The sequence below is a fragment of the Neophocaena asiaeorientalis genome, unplaced genomic scaffold, assembly GCF_003031525.2.
Source record: "Neophocaena asiaeorientalis asiaeorientalis breed wild unplaced genomic scaffold, Neophocaena_asiaeorientalis_V1.1 scaffold302, whole genome shotgun sequence".
Classification (NCBI taxonomy): Eukaryota; Metazoa; Chordata; class Mammalia; order Artiodactyla; family Phocoenidae; genus Neophocaena; species Neophocaena asiaeorientalis.
In genome coordinates this window covers 1,716,766-1,735,455 of record NW_020174038.1, presented here as the reverse complement: position 1 = coordinate 1,735,455, position 18,690 = coordinate 1,716,766, and the positions used below count along the sequence as shown (strand labels likewise).

The window sequence follows — 18,690 nt, the reverse complement described above, 5'->3', positions numbered from 1 at the left end:
GACAAATAAATGGCAACAGAGTCATGTGATGGAAAACAAGACAGCAGTTCAAATGAACGAACTAGTGCGTACACAGAGATCCCAAAAATATATTTATGGAAGAAAGATCGCAGACTATTAGTCTAGTAAAATAACACTTATGTAAATTTGAAAGCACACCAAACAATATTATTTATTGCTCATATGTACTAATCCACGAGGCAAAAAATTAAACGGTCAACCAAAAGAAGGTTGATGGCTGCTTCTGAAGGTGCAAGTCTGGAGGAGGTGAATAAAGAGAACGTCCACCTGGTCTGCAATGTTGTATTTCTTACAAGTGGAAAAAGACTGAAAGCAAATAATGTTAACATTTATTCATTCCCAGAACAAATATGTTGGAATTTGTTATATTTTCCCTTAGAGTTTTAAAATTTTTGTTCTTTCAAAATAAAATGTAAAAAAAAACCCAACAACCATCAAAGAAGTTCCAAGGTTCCGCTCATTCATTCAATCATTTGTTCAACTAAGAATTAACATCAGCAAATATTTGAGACATTCAGGGAATACTCTAGACGCTGGGGATGTAACAGTGAACAAGACAGCCCGGCTGCCTGCCCACAGTGTTTACCTCTCTCAGGCAAGGACCGTCACGTGTGGAAATGATGCATCAACAGGACATTCCCAGCTGGAGGTCAGCACAGTGAAGAGCCGAGGTGCTTGGAAGGGGCACCTGGGCGTGGTGGGTTTCACTCCAGCTCCGCCATTCTCTCCCCGCTGCCCAAGGGATACCTGACTCACGGGCATGGTAGGAACATTATAGAGACACTGCAGGTAGAACACTTAGCCCAGCCCTGACTCCAAGGAGGCACCTGACCATTGCCCGGTCCCTTTCCCTTGTCCCTGGAAAGAACCTATCTATGGCTTTAAACCCTAGCTCAGGGATGCTGGGTCTGCATCTGAAATAATTATATCCAACACCTGAGCGTGACTGAATCAGGTTCAACTTCTTCACGTGTTGTTCAAACATAACTTTTAAGAGTTGAAGAGGAGATTAATGTTTGGCCCGGAAGGTAACCAGGATAGTGAAGGGGGGGTCTCCTGTCACACAGGGGCTGGAGGCAGGATGGGGGCAGCTGAAGAACTGAAGGGAGGGAAACCCAAACAAGGAAGACCTGAAGCTGACCTTACAGGTATGCCATGCGGAACAGGAATATGGTTTATGTTTTAGAACTCAGAATGACTAAAAGGAAGAGGGCTCTGGTTCAGCACAAGGAAGACAACTGTAATAATCACTGCTGCCCAGGGAATAAAGGGCGTCTCACAGGAGGAGGGGAGTGAGCTCCCCGTCACTGGGGACATCCGAGGATACGACAGACGACCACTTTCCAGTGATGCTGCAAAGGGAACTCAGGCCTTATACGGGCTGCTGGGCCACGTGATTTTTCAACGTCTCTGAGCGTTGAGAGTTTGTGACTCTAACTTAACGGTTTTCAGAGCAGATAAAGCAGCCGCGTAGGTGTGCCGCTCCTGCCTGACCCAGGACCTGCTTATTAATCCCTCGGTAGTACCTTCTGTTTGTGGCAACACCTCTGCAAGACTGTCAACGTTCCCTCCCATGCATTTTCACATTTCTCCCCAAGACACTGAAGAAATGGGGGAGCCATTCCTGGGCTGAACCAGGAGAGGTGCACAGCGGGGGGCACATGAGAGAGAAGCCCCCTGGCTGGGTGCATGGGGACCCGCACTCCACAGGCCTGAAGCACTAGATGGGGCCGTGGAGCCACACTGCTGCACACCCTCCAGCCGGCTGTTCCCCAGGCAGAGGCCACATCATGGAGGTCACCACACAAAAGCCAGTTAGGTGTGCAGAGCCAACCCAGGAGCCCAGAGCTCCGGGACGACGCGGAGGGGTGCTTCCCCATGGCAGCTGCCACTGCTGTGATCTCGAGTGATGGAGAGAGACAGCAGCTGCTGCACCCCCTGCAACCAGACTCAAACCAGGCCCTTGACCCCCAACCTGCTGAGGTCGGAACAGCTGGAAACCTCACGCCGCCTCGACATCGCCAAGCTGGTGGCCGGCTGGTGACTCGGGGAGTCCGAGAAACACGCCCGTCCTTGTCTCTTTCCCCCCAGACACCAAAACACGATCCTGGGGAGCAAGAAGTGAGTCACTGCCCCAGACAAAAGAAGTAGGTGATCAATAGTGGAGAAGTTCTTTAGCAGGAGTTCTTTTGCATAATGACCAAGAGTGACGCGGGTACCAGTCACTATGACTACATAATAAACCAGCCCAAATTGGCAGGTTAAAACAGCAACAACCATTTATTATTATGTTTCCTGGTTCTGGGGTGACTGGGCTCAGTTAGGCAGTTCTCCCTCAGCGGGGGTCTCGTGGGTCTGCATCTGATGGAGGCTGGGGTCATCTAGAGGGTGTCTCCATTCACGTCTTGGTGTCGACACTGGCTGTCCAGTATCAGCAAGGCCCTCGATGGGGCTGCAAGCTGGAGCACCTGCCCGTGGCCTCGGTGATGCCTGCACTCCTCCCAGCATGGCGGCCAGGTTCTAAGAGCCACCAGCCCAAGACAATGAGCTGGGTGGAAACTCTATTGCCTTTGATGGCCCAGCTTTGGAGATCACAGAGCTTCTGCCACAGTCCATCTGTTAGAAGTGAATCACGGAGGCCAGTCGTATTCAAGAGGAGGAGAATAAGGCCCATTTCATGTCGAAAGACACATCAGAGCACCTGTGGGCACGTTTCGAAACACCATATGGTACAGTCCTTCCTCCTCGGGGGCTACAAGCAATATCTCTCAGCCTTCTAGGGACTTAGATACCTCAAATTCCAGGTGGGAATTACGTCTCGTTGTGCCAGGCTTTGGGCTGAAGAACATCACTCAGTTGGATGTATTTTTTTGGAAGTCCCACCTCTAGGAATACGAAAGCACGTAGGACCCAAATACCAGGGCTACAGGGTTTCCCACTTTAAATATATCAAGTCACATTGAAAGATGATTTTGTGCAAAGTATGGATTCCATTTCACACAAGACAGAGCCCAGTGAGGGATTAAATGGTTACCTGGGGATATGGGTATATTGGCTTCTGACTCTGAAGCCAGAAAAGCCAGTGAATGCCCCTAAAATAACACATATGCCAGAGATCGAAGGACGGGCCACGTGTGCACAGTGACACCACATTTCCCAGTTTCCATTCAGGGTTCACATTCAGTCTCGACCCTGAGTTTACATAAGTTCCAGCACTCAGGCCCCAGCAACACTTCTAGAAAGAATTCTTTTATTTTAGTTGATTGCAAAAGGAAAAGGTCTGCCTGGTGGGCAAAGGCTCTGTTTTCCTGCAGAAGGAGCTTAAGTAGGATTTCTTGGCTTCCCCTTTTCTCAATCTTGACATGTCCTGAGCTTCCCTGAGGTCCCCCAAAGGCCAACGCAGGCACGGAGGCAGTCAGATGAATGATGAAGGGAAGGATGTCTCCTGGTTTTCTCGAAAGCCCTCTGCTCTCGGCGAGGCCTGAAAGGCTCCCTATTGGGCCCACCAAGCTGTTGCTTGTGGCAGTAGGGCCTGGCAAGCAGTCAGCACTTGTACAAACACATTAAGATACAGTAAAAATGAACGGGATGAATCCAAGGGCTTCTCCTAGCAAGACAAACCCATGCACACACAGAGGAAGCGTAAAGTGCCGCTACTTGCCCTTGCTGGGTTAGGACGAGCTTTCCAACCTGTTCAACAACATGAAACCATGCCCTTGGAAACAGGGAAGTAGGTGTTTAGCAATCGCTGTTGCTGCCCTGCTCACCTTCCATCTCCTTAGCTCCTGGGTGCTCACTGGCCCAACTTCTAACTGCCAGCACCTGCCCTCCTTCCCCTGGGGCTGTCTCTGCTCCTGGGCGCTGCTCCACTTGTGCAAGGGGCAGGTTGGGTGTACCAGGGCTTCACTGCACCTGGGAACAGCCCTCCACCAGTGACTGAAAGGAGCCGGTGTATCAATACCCCAGCTCTCTCACCCCTGGGCGGGAGAACATCGAGGTGTCTTCTACACTCTATCCCAGGTCATTAACCCCGTTGGCCACAGTGGTAACTGGCTGATGACTTGCCAGGCACTGGCCACCCTGCCCTCCCTCCCATCTCACTTCCCCACTCCCTGCTCCCAGGTGTTTCCTGGGCTCATCTCCCAAATAAACTACACGCACCCAAAACCCTGGCCTCAGCATCTGCTTCTAAGAGAACCAGGACAGAGTCAAGGTACTTGACGGTTACAGCAAGAAATGAATGATTGCCCAGAGTATGCCATCACTGGATCGTCGTGTGTGCATCTCTGAGGACCTACTCCAAGTCAACTTGTGTGTCAGGAAATGACAAGTAAACAAGGAACACCAAGAGACAATGAAGAAGCGGGCCAACAAAGGGTTCTGCTGGGACAGAGCTTGTCTGGGGAAACAAGGCTCTCGGCCTTTCCAAAGACGCTGACACCCACACAGTTCCCACTTGAGTGCGGGGCTGGTCCCCTTCCCTAACCAGGCATCTAGTTCCCTGTGCAGGTGCATAGAGAGGGAACCCTTTCTCCCTCTGATGCTTTTTGTGATGAGAAGCATGCCCAGCTCCAGCAAGGAAGGATGCCATGCTGGCCCCCGGGAAGCAGCTTCCACAGCAGAACACGCACGGCTGTTGACTCAGTGAATCAGACCGTTTTGTGGACCTTCGTGGCCCTTCTTCGCCTACCTCCTATTATCACTGAATAACTGAATGTGCAGTGTTGCCTGTGGAGAGGTTAGAAGGCCTTAAGGATGAGGGAGATGGGCCCTCCCCTCCCCCCCTCCACTTCCCTTCTTACAACCACAAGGTTGCAGAGTCCATCCAGTTCATGGTTCTGCTCCAGAGGGAAGTGAGAGGGGACATTAGGGATGACTGGCCCTGTCGATAACTAACCTCCCCTGGCCAACCGAAGCTCTTACTAATTTGCCAGACATCACAAAAGTCTCTTTGAAAGTGGACCTAAAATAAGTATCTAAGAAAAGTGACCAAAATCCTACAAGGCACTTCCTGGAGAGAAATGTACCCAACATATTAACATTTGTGTGGAAAGTGTGTCACACGTGTATGTGTGATCTATACGCATACATGTCTATCTGCATGGTGTGTACGTGTGTGTGCATGTATAGTCAAGGAGGTAGCTACACACAGAAACACGGATGAATCTCAAAAAGCACATGCTGCTTACGAAGCCTTACATCAAAGAGCACATAGTGTATGATTCGTGTATAGGAAGCTGTAGAACAGGCACAGAATAATCTATGGTAATAGAACTCAGAAGAGTGGTTGTGCTGGGGTGGGCTGGGCTGGGGATTTCCTGAAAAGGGACATGAGGAAACTTCCTGGAATGATGGTATGTCTTATATCTTGGTGGAAGCTGGGCACGGGAGCCTGCATATGTCATCACTCATTGGTGGTACACTTAAGACTTGTAAACTTCACTGTGTATAAATGTTACCCAAAAAGAGGGGTAAATAAATCATAAGCTCTAGTTAATGACACACATGCTAAACCTATGTGAGACGGCGTGTATCTATTTCTGCAAATTACTTCCAAATTCACTAAAATAGGATGGCTTCATGGATGGATACAGGGGTGGAGAGATGAATAAACGTGATAAAGCCAGTAGAGTGAAATGCAAATTATAGAACTTAGGTGCTGAGTCTGTGGGTGTTGGCTGTAAAATTCTTTCAATTTCTCTGTATGTTTGCAAATTTTCATAATAAAATGCTGGAGTGAGGGAAAAAACTACCTAAAGGCAAGATTCTTGAGACTGGATGGGGAGAGAGAGGATGCAAAATTTTAACAACAGATGACACTGTGGCGTTGAAAAGACAATAATTCTAGATTCATAACAGCTACTGCTGAGAGACTGTGTGCACTTGGGAACCGCTAAGCAGATTCACCAGGCACCACATTATTTGTCCCAGGCCCCATAAAAGGAAACATCCTTCTGTGAGCCACAAACACACAATGATTCCTGCAAAGAGGCCAAGGTTCTGCGTGAAACTAGTGTCAATGATAAAAAACACCTGGCAGAAGGATGGCTACTGCTGTGTTACATCTTTCCTTCCTTTAAATTCAGTATTAAATTATAATTTAACTTAATGAATTGGTCTAGTTTTTGTGGTCAAATGGTGCAGGCAGTAGGGAAACTTTATGTTTGTGGAATATGGAAGGACAGTTTGCCCATGGGACACAGATCACCTTGTTTTGGATGAGCTGACTTAAGGCTTGTCCAAAGGGCAAACCCACCATGGTGAAAGGGGAGAGAAACGAACACAGAACAAGCCCAGCTGCTTTCCCACCTTCTCACCGCCCTTTATTTCTTCTTCCTCTATCCGCTGATATCCACTCTGCACACCCAACCTTGCATACTCAGTCTTAAGACCCAAAATTCCCATCACTGGTGACTTTTCTATGGATTTTCCCAGGGCAGTCAACAAGATTACAGAATAAGTGGAATTCCCATTCCCCAAGAAAGGCGCCCTGGGAAGCAGAGGCTGACACTAACGGGCTGTTCATGTACCCAACATGTATGCTTTAAAAATTAAGAATATTTTTACTTTCCACCTAGGTATTACAATATTAGTTCAGGCCAGATTGACTTTACTCTCCTCCTAGAGGAGCAGTGTCCATGCCCTAATCAGTGCCTGAGTAATACCCACATCCTCCTATGCATGACTGAGTCCCTGTGTGTGGGACCCCTGAGCACATGGTGGGTGCTCCAGAAATGGGCATCCGTTCACAGTTGGGTATTTGCCTTGTGCTAAGTTCTTCACACACTTTATTCCATTGACTCTCCATGGCAACCCTTTCTGTTTGTGCCATGAATCATCCCCACTTCACAGGGGAGGAAACCCAGGCTTGGAGAAGTTAAATGACTGGTCCAGGGCCCCACAGCCCACGGATGTCAAAGCAGGACTCCTCTCCGGGTCTGTAGGACCCTGGACCACATCCCTAACTCCACCCAGAGGTACTTTATGCTTACAGAACGTAGGTATCCCTGACCTTCTGGTTCTCACAATGACGCTGAGGCAGGGTGGGTGCCTATTTAGTGACCTTACACCCCCTTCCCATGCTCCTGCCAGCGTGGCCTGACCCACTGGTCTGCAGCCTGTTCTCCTCCCTTCCTCAGCCCAGCATCCCCGACCCCAGTGGCATGAGCCCTGAGATCCCGCTGCAGGCTCAGGGCTGGGGTGCAAGGTCTTGGCCGGGATGGACAAGCCACTGGGCTGGGCTCACATCCACTTTGTTCTGACTAAGCTTCTAAAAAAGGCTGCTAATCTTTAATTCAGGGATTTTATTGTTCTATGATAGAAATTTCAGCCACACTAATGGTTTCACACTATATCAGGAACCTCAGAAGCGCCAGTATGATAACCCAGACGTGGACTCATTTAACCTTCCTCTCCAAGGTGGGAAGGGAACCTTGTCAGCCCAGGCCATTCCCGGGGGATGCAAACTGGTGAGTGGCCATGGGAGCCCCCAGGTGGAGGAAGAAACAGGCTACTGCCTGATGCCCAAGTGTGCAGTCAGTGGGAACCATACTCAGCCGGTTAACTCGGACACACCCTCCCCCATCCCTGGGCCACACTGCCCGCTGTTCCTGGGAGCTTGTTTAAAAAGTCTGAGGCCTGGGAGGCTGCTGGGAGCCTTTGGGGAGAGAGGCTGGGCCCTCCCCGGGCCACCTCCTACCCCAAAGCTCCCAGAGGCCATCCCAGGCCTGAGGGTATCCAGATCTGGATGGGAGGGTCACAGGGAGAGGCAGTCTGTGCCCCGAGGCCCTGCCCTCAGGCCCATGGTTGCCTGTGGGTCAGCCCTACCCCTGGGTCAGCCCCTGCTAAGGAGAGAGGGAGCTGGGGAGGCTCCGGGTGAGGAAGGCAAGGTCAGAGCCACTTAAGGACCAGGCAGGGACATTCCCTCCTGACGCTCATAGACACACATTTTATTTTATTTTATTTATTTTTTATACAGCAAGTTCTTATTAGTTATCTATTTTATACATATTAGTGTATATATGTCAATCCCGATCTCCCACTTCATCCCACCACCACCACCACCCCTCCACTTTCCCCCCTTGGTGTCCATACATTCGTTCTCTACATCCATCTAGTTCTGCCTTGCAAACCGGTTCATCTGTACCATTTTTCTAGATTCCACATATATGCATTAATATACAATATTTGTTTTTCTCTTTCTGACTTACTTCACTCTGTATGACAGTCTCTAGGTCCATCCACATCTCTACAAATGACCCATGTGGGTTTATCTCTGGGCGTTCTATCCTGTTCCACTGATCTATATTTCTGTTTCTGTGCCAGTACCATATTGTCTTGATTACTGTAGTTTTATAGTATAGTCTGAAGTCAGGGTGTGACTCCTCCAGCTCCACTGTTTTCCCTCAAGGTTGCTTTGGCTATTGGAGTGTTCCTTCCTCTGCAATTTTTTGGAAGAGTTTGAGAAGGACGGGTGTTAGCTCTTCTGTAAATGTTTAATAGAATTCACCTGTGAAGCCATCTGGTCCTGGACTTCTGTTTGTTGAGAGATTTTTAATCACAGTTTCAATTTCCTTACTTGCCATGGTCTGTTCATATTTTCTATTTCTTCCTGGTTCAGTCTTGGAAGGTATACCTTTCTAAAAATCTGTCCATTTCTTCCAGGTTTTCCATTTTATTGGCATAGAGCTGCTTGTAGTAGTCTCTTATGATGCTTTGTATTTCTGCAGTGTCCGTTGTAACTTCTCCTTTTTCATTTCTAATTTTATTGATTTGAGTCCTCTTCCTCTTTTTCTTGATGAGCCTGGCTAATGGTTTATCAATTTTGTTTATCTTCTCAAAGAGCCAGCTTTTAGTTTTATTGATCTTTGCTATTGTTTTCTTTGTTTCTATTTCATTTATTTCTGCTCTGATTTTTATGATTTCTTTCCTTCTACTAACTTTGGGTTTTGTTTGTTCTTCTTTCTCTAGTTCCTTTAGGTGTAAGGTTAGATTGTTTATTTGAGATTTTTCTTGTTTCTTGAGGCAGGATTGTGTTGCTATAAACTTCTCTCTTAGAACACACATTTTAAAACACTGCCAAGTAAACCTCCACCCTGGTGTTCCTCAGGGGAAGATCTCTTAGAAAACCCAGGGACCCCTGAGATGGAGTCTCCAAATGAATGACTATCCATGTGACTCACGAGAAATGCTGAATGGATGAGGAGCCCCCAGCAAGACAGGCCTGGTGCCTTACATGTGGCAGACATCCTCCGTCTGTTTGTTTGTTTGTTTGTTTGTTTGTTAGTTTGTTTGTTGAGAGGCAGGAGGAGATGAGGCCCAGCTACCCTCCCCTCGGCCAGACTCCCAGGGTCGGCTGACCAGAGCTGTCCAGGGCGTGCAGGGGGTCTCAGGCCGTGCTCTCAGCCTCGGCGGCACCCCGGCATCACTGGCAGCTTTCCAACCACTGGTGCCTGGCTCCCAGTCCCAGAGACTCGGGTTTCCTTGGCCTGGGATGGGGCCTGGACTGAAATCTCCTCGGGGTCCCTCACAACGCAGTGCACACGCCACGCCACAGGAGCCTAGGAAATCCGGATGGCTGGGCCCCTCCCCAGAGGTTCTGACCTGCAGGGCTCAGGTGGCGCCCAGGAAGGGGCATTTCTGACAAGCTCCCAGGGCTGCTGCGGGCACTGGTCTGCCCCACTGTGAGAACCGCTGCCCTCAGGCAGTTGAGAGCACTCAGGTGAGGACAGAGTGGTGCCCTCCTGGGGACCCCCATACGCAGATGTGACTTCAGGCTGACTCCGCTCACAAAAAGGCGAGGGGACACAGCCCAGCCTTGGGGCAAGAGGTCAGAAAAGGCAGGAAATGCAAATGCTGGTCCTCGCTCTGCTGCCAGCCAGAGGTGGACCCTAGAGACACCCCTTCACGCCTCTAGACCTCGGTCCTGGCATCATCAGTGAAACGAGATTACCTGTGGGACAAGATAAATTCCAAATGCATAATTCAAGGAAAGAGCCCCCAGTCACCCCAGGCATGGTGCTGCCGCAGAAGCAGTTCAGGAGTGGGGACCAGGCAAGAATGAACCCCAGAGGGCTGGAGACGCACCCAGGGCCGCATTTGCTCCTTGGCCACACGGAAGAAGTGGCCATTGCTGCCACAGACCACAAGGGTGCAGCCAAGGAGAGCTGTGGGGCCAGGAGCTGGCTGATGCTTGAGCTGACCCCATGGTGGGTGTCCCCAGCCCCCCCCCATTCCATTGCCTGTGGGCTCCACACACAGGTGTGCTCACTGTCACCACGCGCTCACCTGCGGACGACCCTGCATGAATGCGTCACCCTCTGACCCAAAGGGAAGCAATTCCAAGGTGCAAGGAAGATTGCACAGGTGGTCTGGAAACCCCAGACACTCTGGAACAAGGGGTTAGTCCAGACCAGGGGTTTTCAAGCATTTTTAGAGGATGAAAATTTATTCTTCTCTTAAACAAGACCCCCAAGGATCCTTCTGGTAACAAAGATAACGTAGCCACGATCTATTAAGCACCTACTATGATTGAGGTTTTGCTGTTTTACGAAGCTTACGTCACTCCATGCGCGGGCATCTTAATCTGTGTTTTACAGATGGCGGAAATGAGGTTCGAAGGATTTAGGAAACTCACCTGGCATCACATAGGTCGAAAGTGACAAAAAACTGAGATTTAGGATTTACTCTGGAACCCAAGCTCTTTCCACATTACCGTCGATGACTTCACGCATTCTCAAACACTCACTGTTTTTCCTAGGCTCCTTGCATTTACAAAGAAAAGATGCAATTTGCAAACAGAACTGGGACAATTTCTACCTGATTTGTGATCCTCTCAAGGTGAAAAGAGAATCGAATTGTGTCACCTGACCAGGTGAGGATCGTGAAGCTTAAGCCAAGAGCTAGGCCAGCCTCAGAAGATGTAAGTTTGGGTTACGGTTTCTCTATACAGGGGGGATACTGCTTTTGAAATAAGATAGGCATAAAGGAAAATTGAGACGTTTGTTTTTTTCAATAAGAAACAAGTCTGGAGGGGAAAACTGCTTTCTCTTCTTCCAGGGCACTGGGCTAAAATCCATGTCCCGGGCTCCCTTACAGTTAGAAGTGGTCATGGACAGAGTCCTGACCAATGGAATGTGAGCAGGAGGGAGGGTCTGGTCCATAAAACTCAGCTATGCACAGCCCTCCTGGTTCTTTCCCCTTAAAGCACAGTATCTTGGAAACCAAGTGTGAGGACAGGGAGCCTCAAAATGGAAGGTTCCAGAGTCCATGGACCACCTCTAGCAGCAAGGCCACCCACAGACCAGAACTTCACGTGAGAAAGAAACTTCTTTTATATTACCCCAAGGTCTACAGGACTTATTTGTTACAGCAGCTACAATAACCCTAATCCAGTAAAGAATCTGACACAGATTAAAAAGCAGATCTCAATGAGTTTCTAAGATGTTCCACTTAAGAATGTCAACAGCAATTATTTGAATCATTATGAAAATTACAACTGCAGAGAGAAGTTAGTGAAAGTTATATGAGCTAGTACAATAAACACTTTAAAACTTAAAAAAAAAAATCTTCGTTGTTTCCTGGGTTCAAACCCAGGGATAAAACACGGAGGTGATTGAAAATTGTCATTCCTAATATTCTGGAAATATTTGGTTAAATCAAATATAGTATTAAAATTAACTTCACCTATTTCTTTTCAAGTATTTAATGTAGCTACTAGGAATTTTTAAATTACATCTGTAGCTTGCATTATATTTCTACAGGACTGTGTTCCTCTAGATCATGCAAAGGTCAGATTTTCCAGATAATTATTTTGACATGCATTGATTATCCACGGGGGACAGTTGGGGGTCATTTATGCCCTCTGGGTCTCATTGTTTTCAAGCAAAAGGTGAGCAATGTGGACCTTTAGTGCTCTGTAGACTGGTCATGCCCAGCCCCGTGGTATTAAATCAGCTGACCCTGATGTTATGGTTTAAACTCAAGAACAGCCGGATCCCAACCCTGCCTTTGTTCACAACCTGGACCTGGACCAGCCTGCGCGTGATGGCCACTCCGAGCCTGGCCTCCAGGCTCTGTTCGTGGCCCACACTTACCCTTGGACTCACCCCGTATTGCTTCTCTCATCCCCACCTCTGACTTTCCTCCTCTAGGACACTCACATGTGACTCTTAGATTGTGCGGTTTCTGGCCACTCCGGTAAACAACCACCTGATCCAGTAAACATTCCTGCACAGCCCCGTGGGGCAAGTGCCCACCAGCCTCTCTGTCCTGCAGCAAAGGCTCAGGGTGGCTTCCCCACCCCCAGAGACCTCAAACCCTACAAGCCAGGCAGAGGGAGGGAGCCGAGCACTTTATCGGAAGAAAACGAAAACAGAAACAGACTTACAGATCTCGAAAACAAACTTATGGTTACCAAAGGGGAAACATGGGGGGCGGATAAATCAGGAGTTTGGGGTTAACATACACACACTACTATATATAAGATAGGTAACCAATAAGGACCTACTCTATAGCACAGGGAACTACACTCAATATTCTGTGATAAGCTATACGAGAAAAGAATCTGAAAAAGAATGAATATATGTATAAGTGAATCACTTTGCTGTACACCTGAAACTAACACAATGTTGTAAATCAACCATACTCGAACAAAATTTTAAAAAAAAGAAAGAAAGAAAATACAGTGATCTCAGAGCGAAGCCCACGCCAAAGGCTATCATTTTAAATAGCTTCCTTCTTCCCAAGTTTCTTTGAAAGAGGCACTCTGAGGAAAAGATCATTTCCTTAAAATATCAAAGAACTAAAACCCAAAAGATGATAGATTTTTTTTCTGAAAACAGACTGAAAAGTGTAGAAAGAAAATTCTGCAAAGTGTACCAATAAATATTCCCAAGAATCCATCTCTGCTACAGTTGTGTACCACCCTCAGTATTACATCTAGCTAACTTAATTTTCCATGGATCGAATTTATTCAAAGTTGAGTTTCTCATAATAGGTCATCTGAGTAAACAGTTTCAAATGTTATTTGCCAAAAGACAATGTTTCCAGGCTTGAGATGAAATCGCGGTGTCAGGCTAAGAAAACAACCTTAAAAATTCACAGAGGGCTGGAACGATGGCAGAAAAATTAGAGCCTGGAACTCAGTCTTTTTCATACGGATCTAGAGGAAAAACTTACAAATTTTCACCAAAACCATATCTTGGAGGAGGCAAGGGAAGAATGCCATATAAAAAAAAAAAATCCAAAAAAACCCAACATGTCTTTTTTTTTTTTAAACATCTTTATTGGAGTATAATTGCTTTACAATGGTGTGTTAGCTTATGCTTTATAAACAAAGTGAATCAGTTATACATATACATATGTCCCCATATCTCCTCCCTCTTGCATCTCCCTCCCACCCTCCCTATGCCACCCCTCTAGTGGTCACAAAGCACCGAGCTGATCTCCCTGTGCTATGCGGCTGCTTCCCACTAGCTATCTATTTGACATTTGGTAGTGTATACATGTCCACGCCACTCTCTCACTTTGTCCCAGCTTACCCTTCCCACTCCCTGTGTCCTCAAGTCCATTCTCTACATCTGTGTCTTTATTCCTGTCCTGCCCCTAGGTTCTTCAGAACCATTTATTTATTTATTTTTATTCCATATATATGTGTTAGCATACGGTATTTGTTCTTCTCTTTCTGACTTACTTCACTGTGTATGACAGACTCTAGGTCCATCCACCTCACTACAAATTTCGTTTCTTTTTATGGTTGAGTAATGGAACCCTCTTGCACTGTTGGTGGGAATGTAAATTGATACAGCCACTATGGAGAACAGTATGGAGGTTCCTTCAAAAATTAAAAATAGAACTACCATACCACCCAGCAATCCCACTACTGGGCATATACCCTGAGAAAACCATAATTCAAAAAGAGTCATGTACCACAACGTTCATTGCAGCTCTATTTACAAGTCAGGATATGGAAGCAACCTAAGTGTCCATCACCAGATAAATGGATAGAGAAGCTGTGGCACATATATACAACGGAATATTATTTAGCCAACATGTCTTTAAAGTGGCAGCTGTCATATGAAGAGTGAGCCATCTCAAGGTTGCCACACTCACCAAAGACAACTGCCCTGCAGGGCTCCTGGTTATCAAAGAGAGGGAGAGGGAGATGGGGAGGGAGAAGGAGAAGAGCGGGGAGAAGGAGATAGGGGGAGGGGGAGGGGGAGGGAGATGGACAGCGAGAGGAAAATGGATGGGGGAGAAGGATAAAACGAGGCTGACAGTAGGACATGGGATTCTGGGAACGCAAAGAAGTAATTTACCAAGGGAAGTGGAGCTGGGCATCTCAGGGGCGGAAGATTTTGTGAATTCCTATTCTTGAAATCGCCTGAAACGATTGCAGTTGTGCAACGGAAGGGACAGATGGGATAAAGCAGTCCCAGGCCTGTTTCCCAGGTGAGGAAATGAATGTCTGCGAAGCAAGCCAGCCCCATCCCCCAACCGTTCTCAGGACCAGAACACAGGCCACCTCATCACCAGCCTCCGAATCAAGCTCGCTCATACCCATGGCATCTCCAGCCAGGGGTTCCGAGAACACAGCCTGAGAAGCCCTGTGACGTCAGAACAGCACTAGGCACGCTTTACAACCAGAGCCAAAATAATTCCCATCTGTGACCCTGACACTGTTGCCCCCAGGGCCAGCCTGGCCCCCAAACGCTCGGGTCCCCATGTAAACGCTCAGCCTTCGGCACAGACAGAGCCCTGACACCATCCCCGTGAGCGCGCCCCACTCGGCGACACCGTCACCAACAGGAAAGAGGCTGTCCCGATGGTTCGCCTCCCAGCCCCACACTGGAGCCTCTGGGAGCAGAACCCCACGCCATCCCAGCACGGGAAACACCCACCACGGACAGGGCACTCCGGCCTCTTCAGGGCAGCTGGGCAACGTTTTGTGGCCGGGCCTTGGCTCCCACCAGCTTAGTCCCCTCATCCTCCAGTGGGTTAGGGGTAGAGAAGATGAAGCCCGTTCCGTTTCAACTCAAAATCAGGATCTTCTGAGTGCGCTCAACTTTCTTCATAAAAGATCTGCTCAGTCAAGGGTAAGAGGCAGACTTCTGACAGCTTTCTGGAAAGAGCACCGAGGCAACTGGGTGACAATGTTTGGATGACGTTCTTTTCTGTTTTTTTCTTTTTTTTTTTTTTGGCCTCATCACGAGGCATGTGGGATCTTAGCTCCCCCAACCAGGAATCGAACCCACACCCTCTGCACTGGAAGGCGGAGTCTTAACCACTGGACCACCGGGGAAGTCCCGATGACCTGATGACGTTCTTATAGACACAGAGGGCTCCTCAGAGGCACTGAGCTCAACAACACGGGGAGATCTTCTGTTACAAGATGGTGCTTGAGCCGCTCCACCCAGTGGGCCACTGCTCGGGCCTGGGCCGCCTGAGGACTGACACAGACAGGCCACATCTGCCCATCCCCGAGAGGAGGGGCTGGAGGATGTATTTAGTTCCTTGATACTCGTGTGATGGAGGGACGGGTGCCCCCAGCAGACAGTGGGAAATTCGGGAGTGAGGTCCCACTGTGGACCCTCCATCCGCAGCACTAAGCTGGGTACACACACCTGATGACGTCACTCCCAACCCTCACAGCAGCTGCGAAAGGTCGGAATGATCATCTCCATCTCACAGAGAAACACACAAAGGCTCAGAGAGTCTGACTATCTTGCCCTCAGCTTCTCAGCCAAGATTCAAACCCAGGTGAGTGCGACCCCAAGACCCAGGTAAGAGACGGGCTCTCGGATTTACATATCCACCGTATGTCCTCAAGATGTTTGCAACTGAGCTGGAAAGACAGGAGATACGTTCAAAGACAAATGGACATTCTAGACCAGCCTGTCCAATGGACCTTTCTGCGATGGCGGAAATGTGCTATGTTCTGTGCTGTCCAGGAACCACACACAGCCACCGGCTAATCTGATGTGTGGCTAGGGCAACGGAGAATCTGAATTTTTAACTGTATTTCATTTAAATTAATTTGAACTTAAGGGGCCGCTGAATGTCCATATCGGACAGCGTAGTTAGAGATATTTTCTACCAAAAACATTCAGAAAACAGAACGGTCATAGCAGGCTTCATGCACGACAGAGGCTCCAGGCAGGCCCTTGATGTGCTAGGATTTGAACAGGACCCTTGTTTCAGGCATGATCATCTTCCCTGTAGAATCTGGTTTGGAGTCAAGGACCCCAGAAATCAAGCCCAGTGCCCGTGGTCGTGGTCCACAGATGAGGAAAGCAAGGACGCTCCTCCCGCGTCCTTGTTCTTCTTGGAACTGTCTTACGCGGCAGCACGAGGAACTCTCGTTCACCCCCCGCCACTGTCCTCCTGGAGGCTTTCCTCTCCTCCTTGCCCTGTGCCCTCCCTGCCAACACCAGCAGGTGCTGGGCTCGAGCTCTCTTTAGAAACCTGGACATCTTCTGTTCTACTTGTGGGCTGAGTCATTCCTCTCCTGCGATGGCTTTCATGTGCTTTATTCTCTTACACCTGTCACTCTGAGAATGGCATGTCTTGAAACAGTAAACAGCACCACTCACAGAGAGACAGCTCCACCACCCCAACACGCAATCCCAACTACAGGAAACAGAAGCCCTCCATCACCACTGGCCCTGCGCAGTGCTGGACCCCAATCCCGAGAGTGGGGCACTGTATCTGTCTGACTCCGTTCTTTCCCATACGAAGGTACTCCCAAGGCAACGGCTGGGCCCCCTAGTACTGAATCTCCCGTCTCTGACATCCCAGTCACCGCCTGTCTACTAGCTGCAGAGATGTTGACAACTCTTCGGCTGTAAGACCAGATCAGCAAACAGGGTTCCCGGCACAGCAATGACCTGCCCTTCAGGCCAGGCCCCTGCATGCCCAGCTCTCAGAAGACAGGTGGCTCTGTCTGCACAGTGGGACACTTGAAACCTCTGTCCCCAGTTTTCTAGCTCACGCAGCTGCCACATGCTTCACTCTTCCTTCCAAGCATTAATAACAGCCACAGGAACCCTTACATTCTCCAGCTTAAGGGATAGAGATCATGTAGGGCTGTAGGTTGTTTTTCGGCCAGGAGGGGGTCATCTATTTTTAGTTCTTCCAGCTGTGGGAAAGGGAACCTCTATCTACCTTCCCAAAAAAGCGCAGACACACAATTTCACCTTCTGTACTCCGAGGACGAAGGTTCTTTGGGCTGCAATGAAGATGGTGTATGTCCTTCTAAGATGACTCTCAAAACGAGGCCGGCCTTTGCATGTGGGATCACTGTGTGGTCAAGCTCACCACACACCTGAGATCCAAGTCCCCACCAGGCAGGGAAGGAAGACGCCCCCCAAGATCTGAGAACTCCACGTCAGGGTTGACAAAGTGGCCACAGGCCTGGTACATCCCACAGCTCGCGAGCTAAGAATGGCTTTTAAATTTGTAAAGGATTATAAAAAATCTTTTAAAATATACTATAGACGCAGTAACGAGTCTGCAAAGCCTAAGATATTGCTGTCTGACCCTTCCTGGGACAAGGTTGCTGACCCCTGGTCTAAATGAGCAGGACCTCAGCCGTCCAGAGGGTACCTGCCGTTTCCTGAGCTGAGTCCTCGACATGCCAAGTCCTCTTCATCCCCCTATGTTAGTTTTCCCTTTAAGTTCAGAAACAGATATAAAATGTTCTGAGGAAAGGCACGATAGCTATCAAACATAACAGCTGATAAACAAACGTTCACTTCTTCCAAGGAGCTCAGCATCACAGGTGAGGATCTGGTTCAACACCTGTGCCTTTACTGTGACAGAGACAAGGCTCCAATTAACAAGCAGCCAGAGACGATTCCAGGCGTCAAAGCGAAGACGCCACAGAATGTCCTCACCCATCCTGCTGCTGACTCAGGGATCCTCTGGGTAGCCCCAGCATCCACATTTGATAACGGCATTTTGACTCACCTTCTCCCCCACTGTCCGAGGGAAAGAAAACAGAGGCAGAAACACACCTGAATTGTCCCCTGGGATCTTGCCTTTGAGTTTCTTAGACACCTGCCCCTAAATATCCTCAGAGTCTCTCTGGATTAGAACTCAAAGGAAAAACACAGCATCCAGCTCTTCCTGGGCTTCCACCAGAGAGAACGGCAGCCCGGCCCGCGGCGCGAAGCCCCCAGCGCAGCCACCATCTTACCTGGTTCAGTGCAGTTCTTGCTGCTCCGCGGCCCTGCATCTTCTGAAGTCAGCGAGTCATTCACCTGCATTAACTTCCTGCCCACGGTCCACTGTCTGTCTTGCCCGATGAGGTCCATGAAGTCAAGGTCTGGGGAAAAAGAGATCACAGCCACGCATCACTAACAGCTGGGTGTCACCTGTCCCCAGGCTGGGTGCCCAGCGCCTTCAGCCATCGGCACTCAGTCCAGCCAACACCCCTTAGACCTCTCACCACCGTCGCTCACCATCCTGCCCCCACCTCCCAAGGGCTTCCTCGGCTCCTGGATCCTACTGGCTCCCACAGCGGCAGCCCTCAGCCAACGGCTGGGAGGGGGCGGTGTATAAACACCTCACGCTCCAGTGGGATGACTCTGAAGTGTGTGTTCTACCCTGGAATCCAGTTTTCTCCACTGGGATGACTCTCCAGGTGTCTACAAGGTGACTCTCCTGATA

General features: G+C 48.9%; 1 protein-coding gene across 2 annotated transcripts in view; it reads right to left on the bottom strand.

The window, feature by feature from the left end:
- SLC24A3 (solute carrier family 24 member 3) overlaps window positions 1–18,338 on the bottom strand; it is a 394,577-nt gene extending 376,239 nt beyond the window's left edge. Inside the window, exon 1 of one of the 2 annotated variants that reach the window (XM_024753731.1) lies at window positions 18,218–18,338. In XM_024753731.1, coding sequence (XP_024609499.1) covers window positions 18,218–18,335 — 118 coding nt within the window. In that variant the 5' untranslated portion in view covers window positions 18,336–18,338. The remainder of the gene's footprint in view (window positions 1–18,217) is intronic. The other variant, XM_024753730.1, reaches the window with a different exon arrangement.
- Window positions 18,339–18,690: the final 352 nt, after the last annotated feature.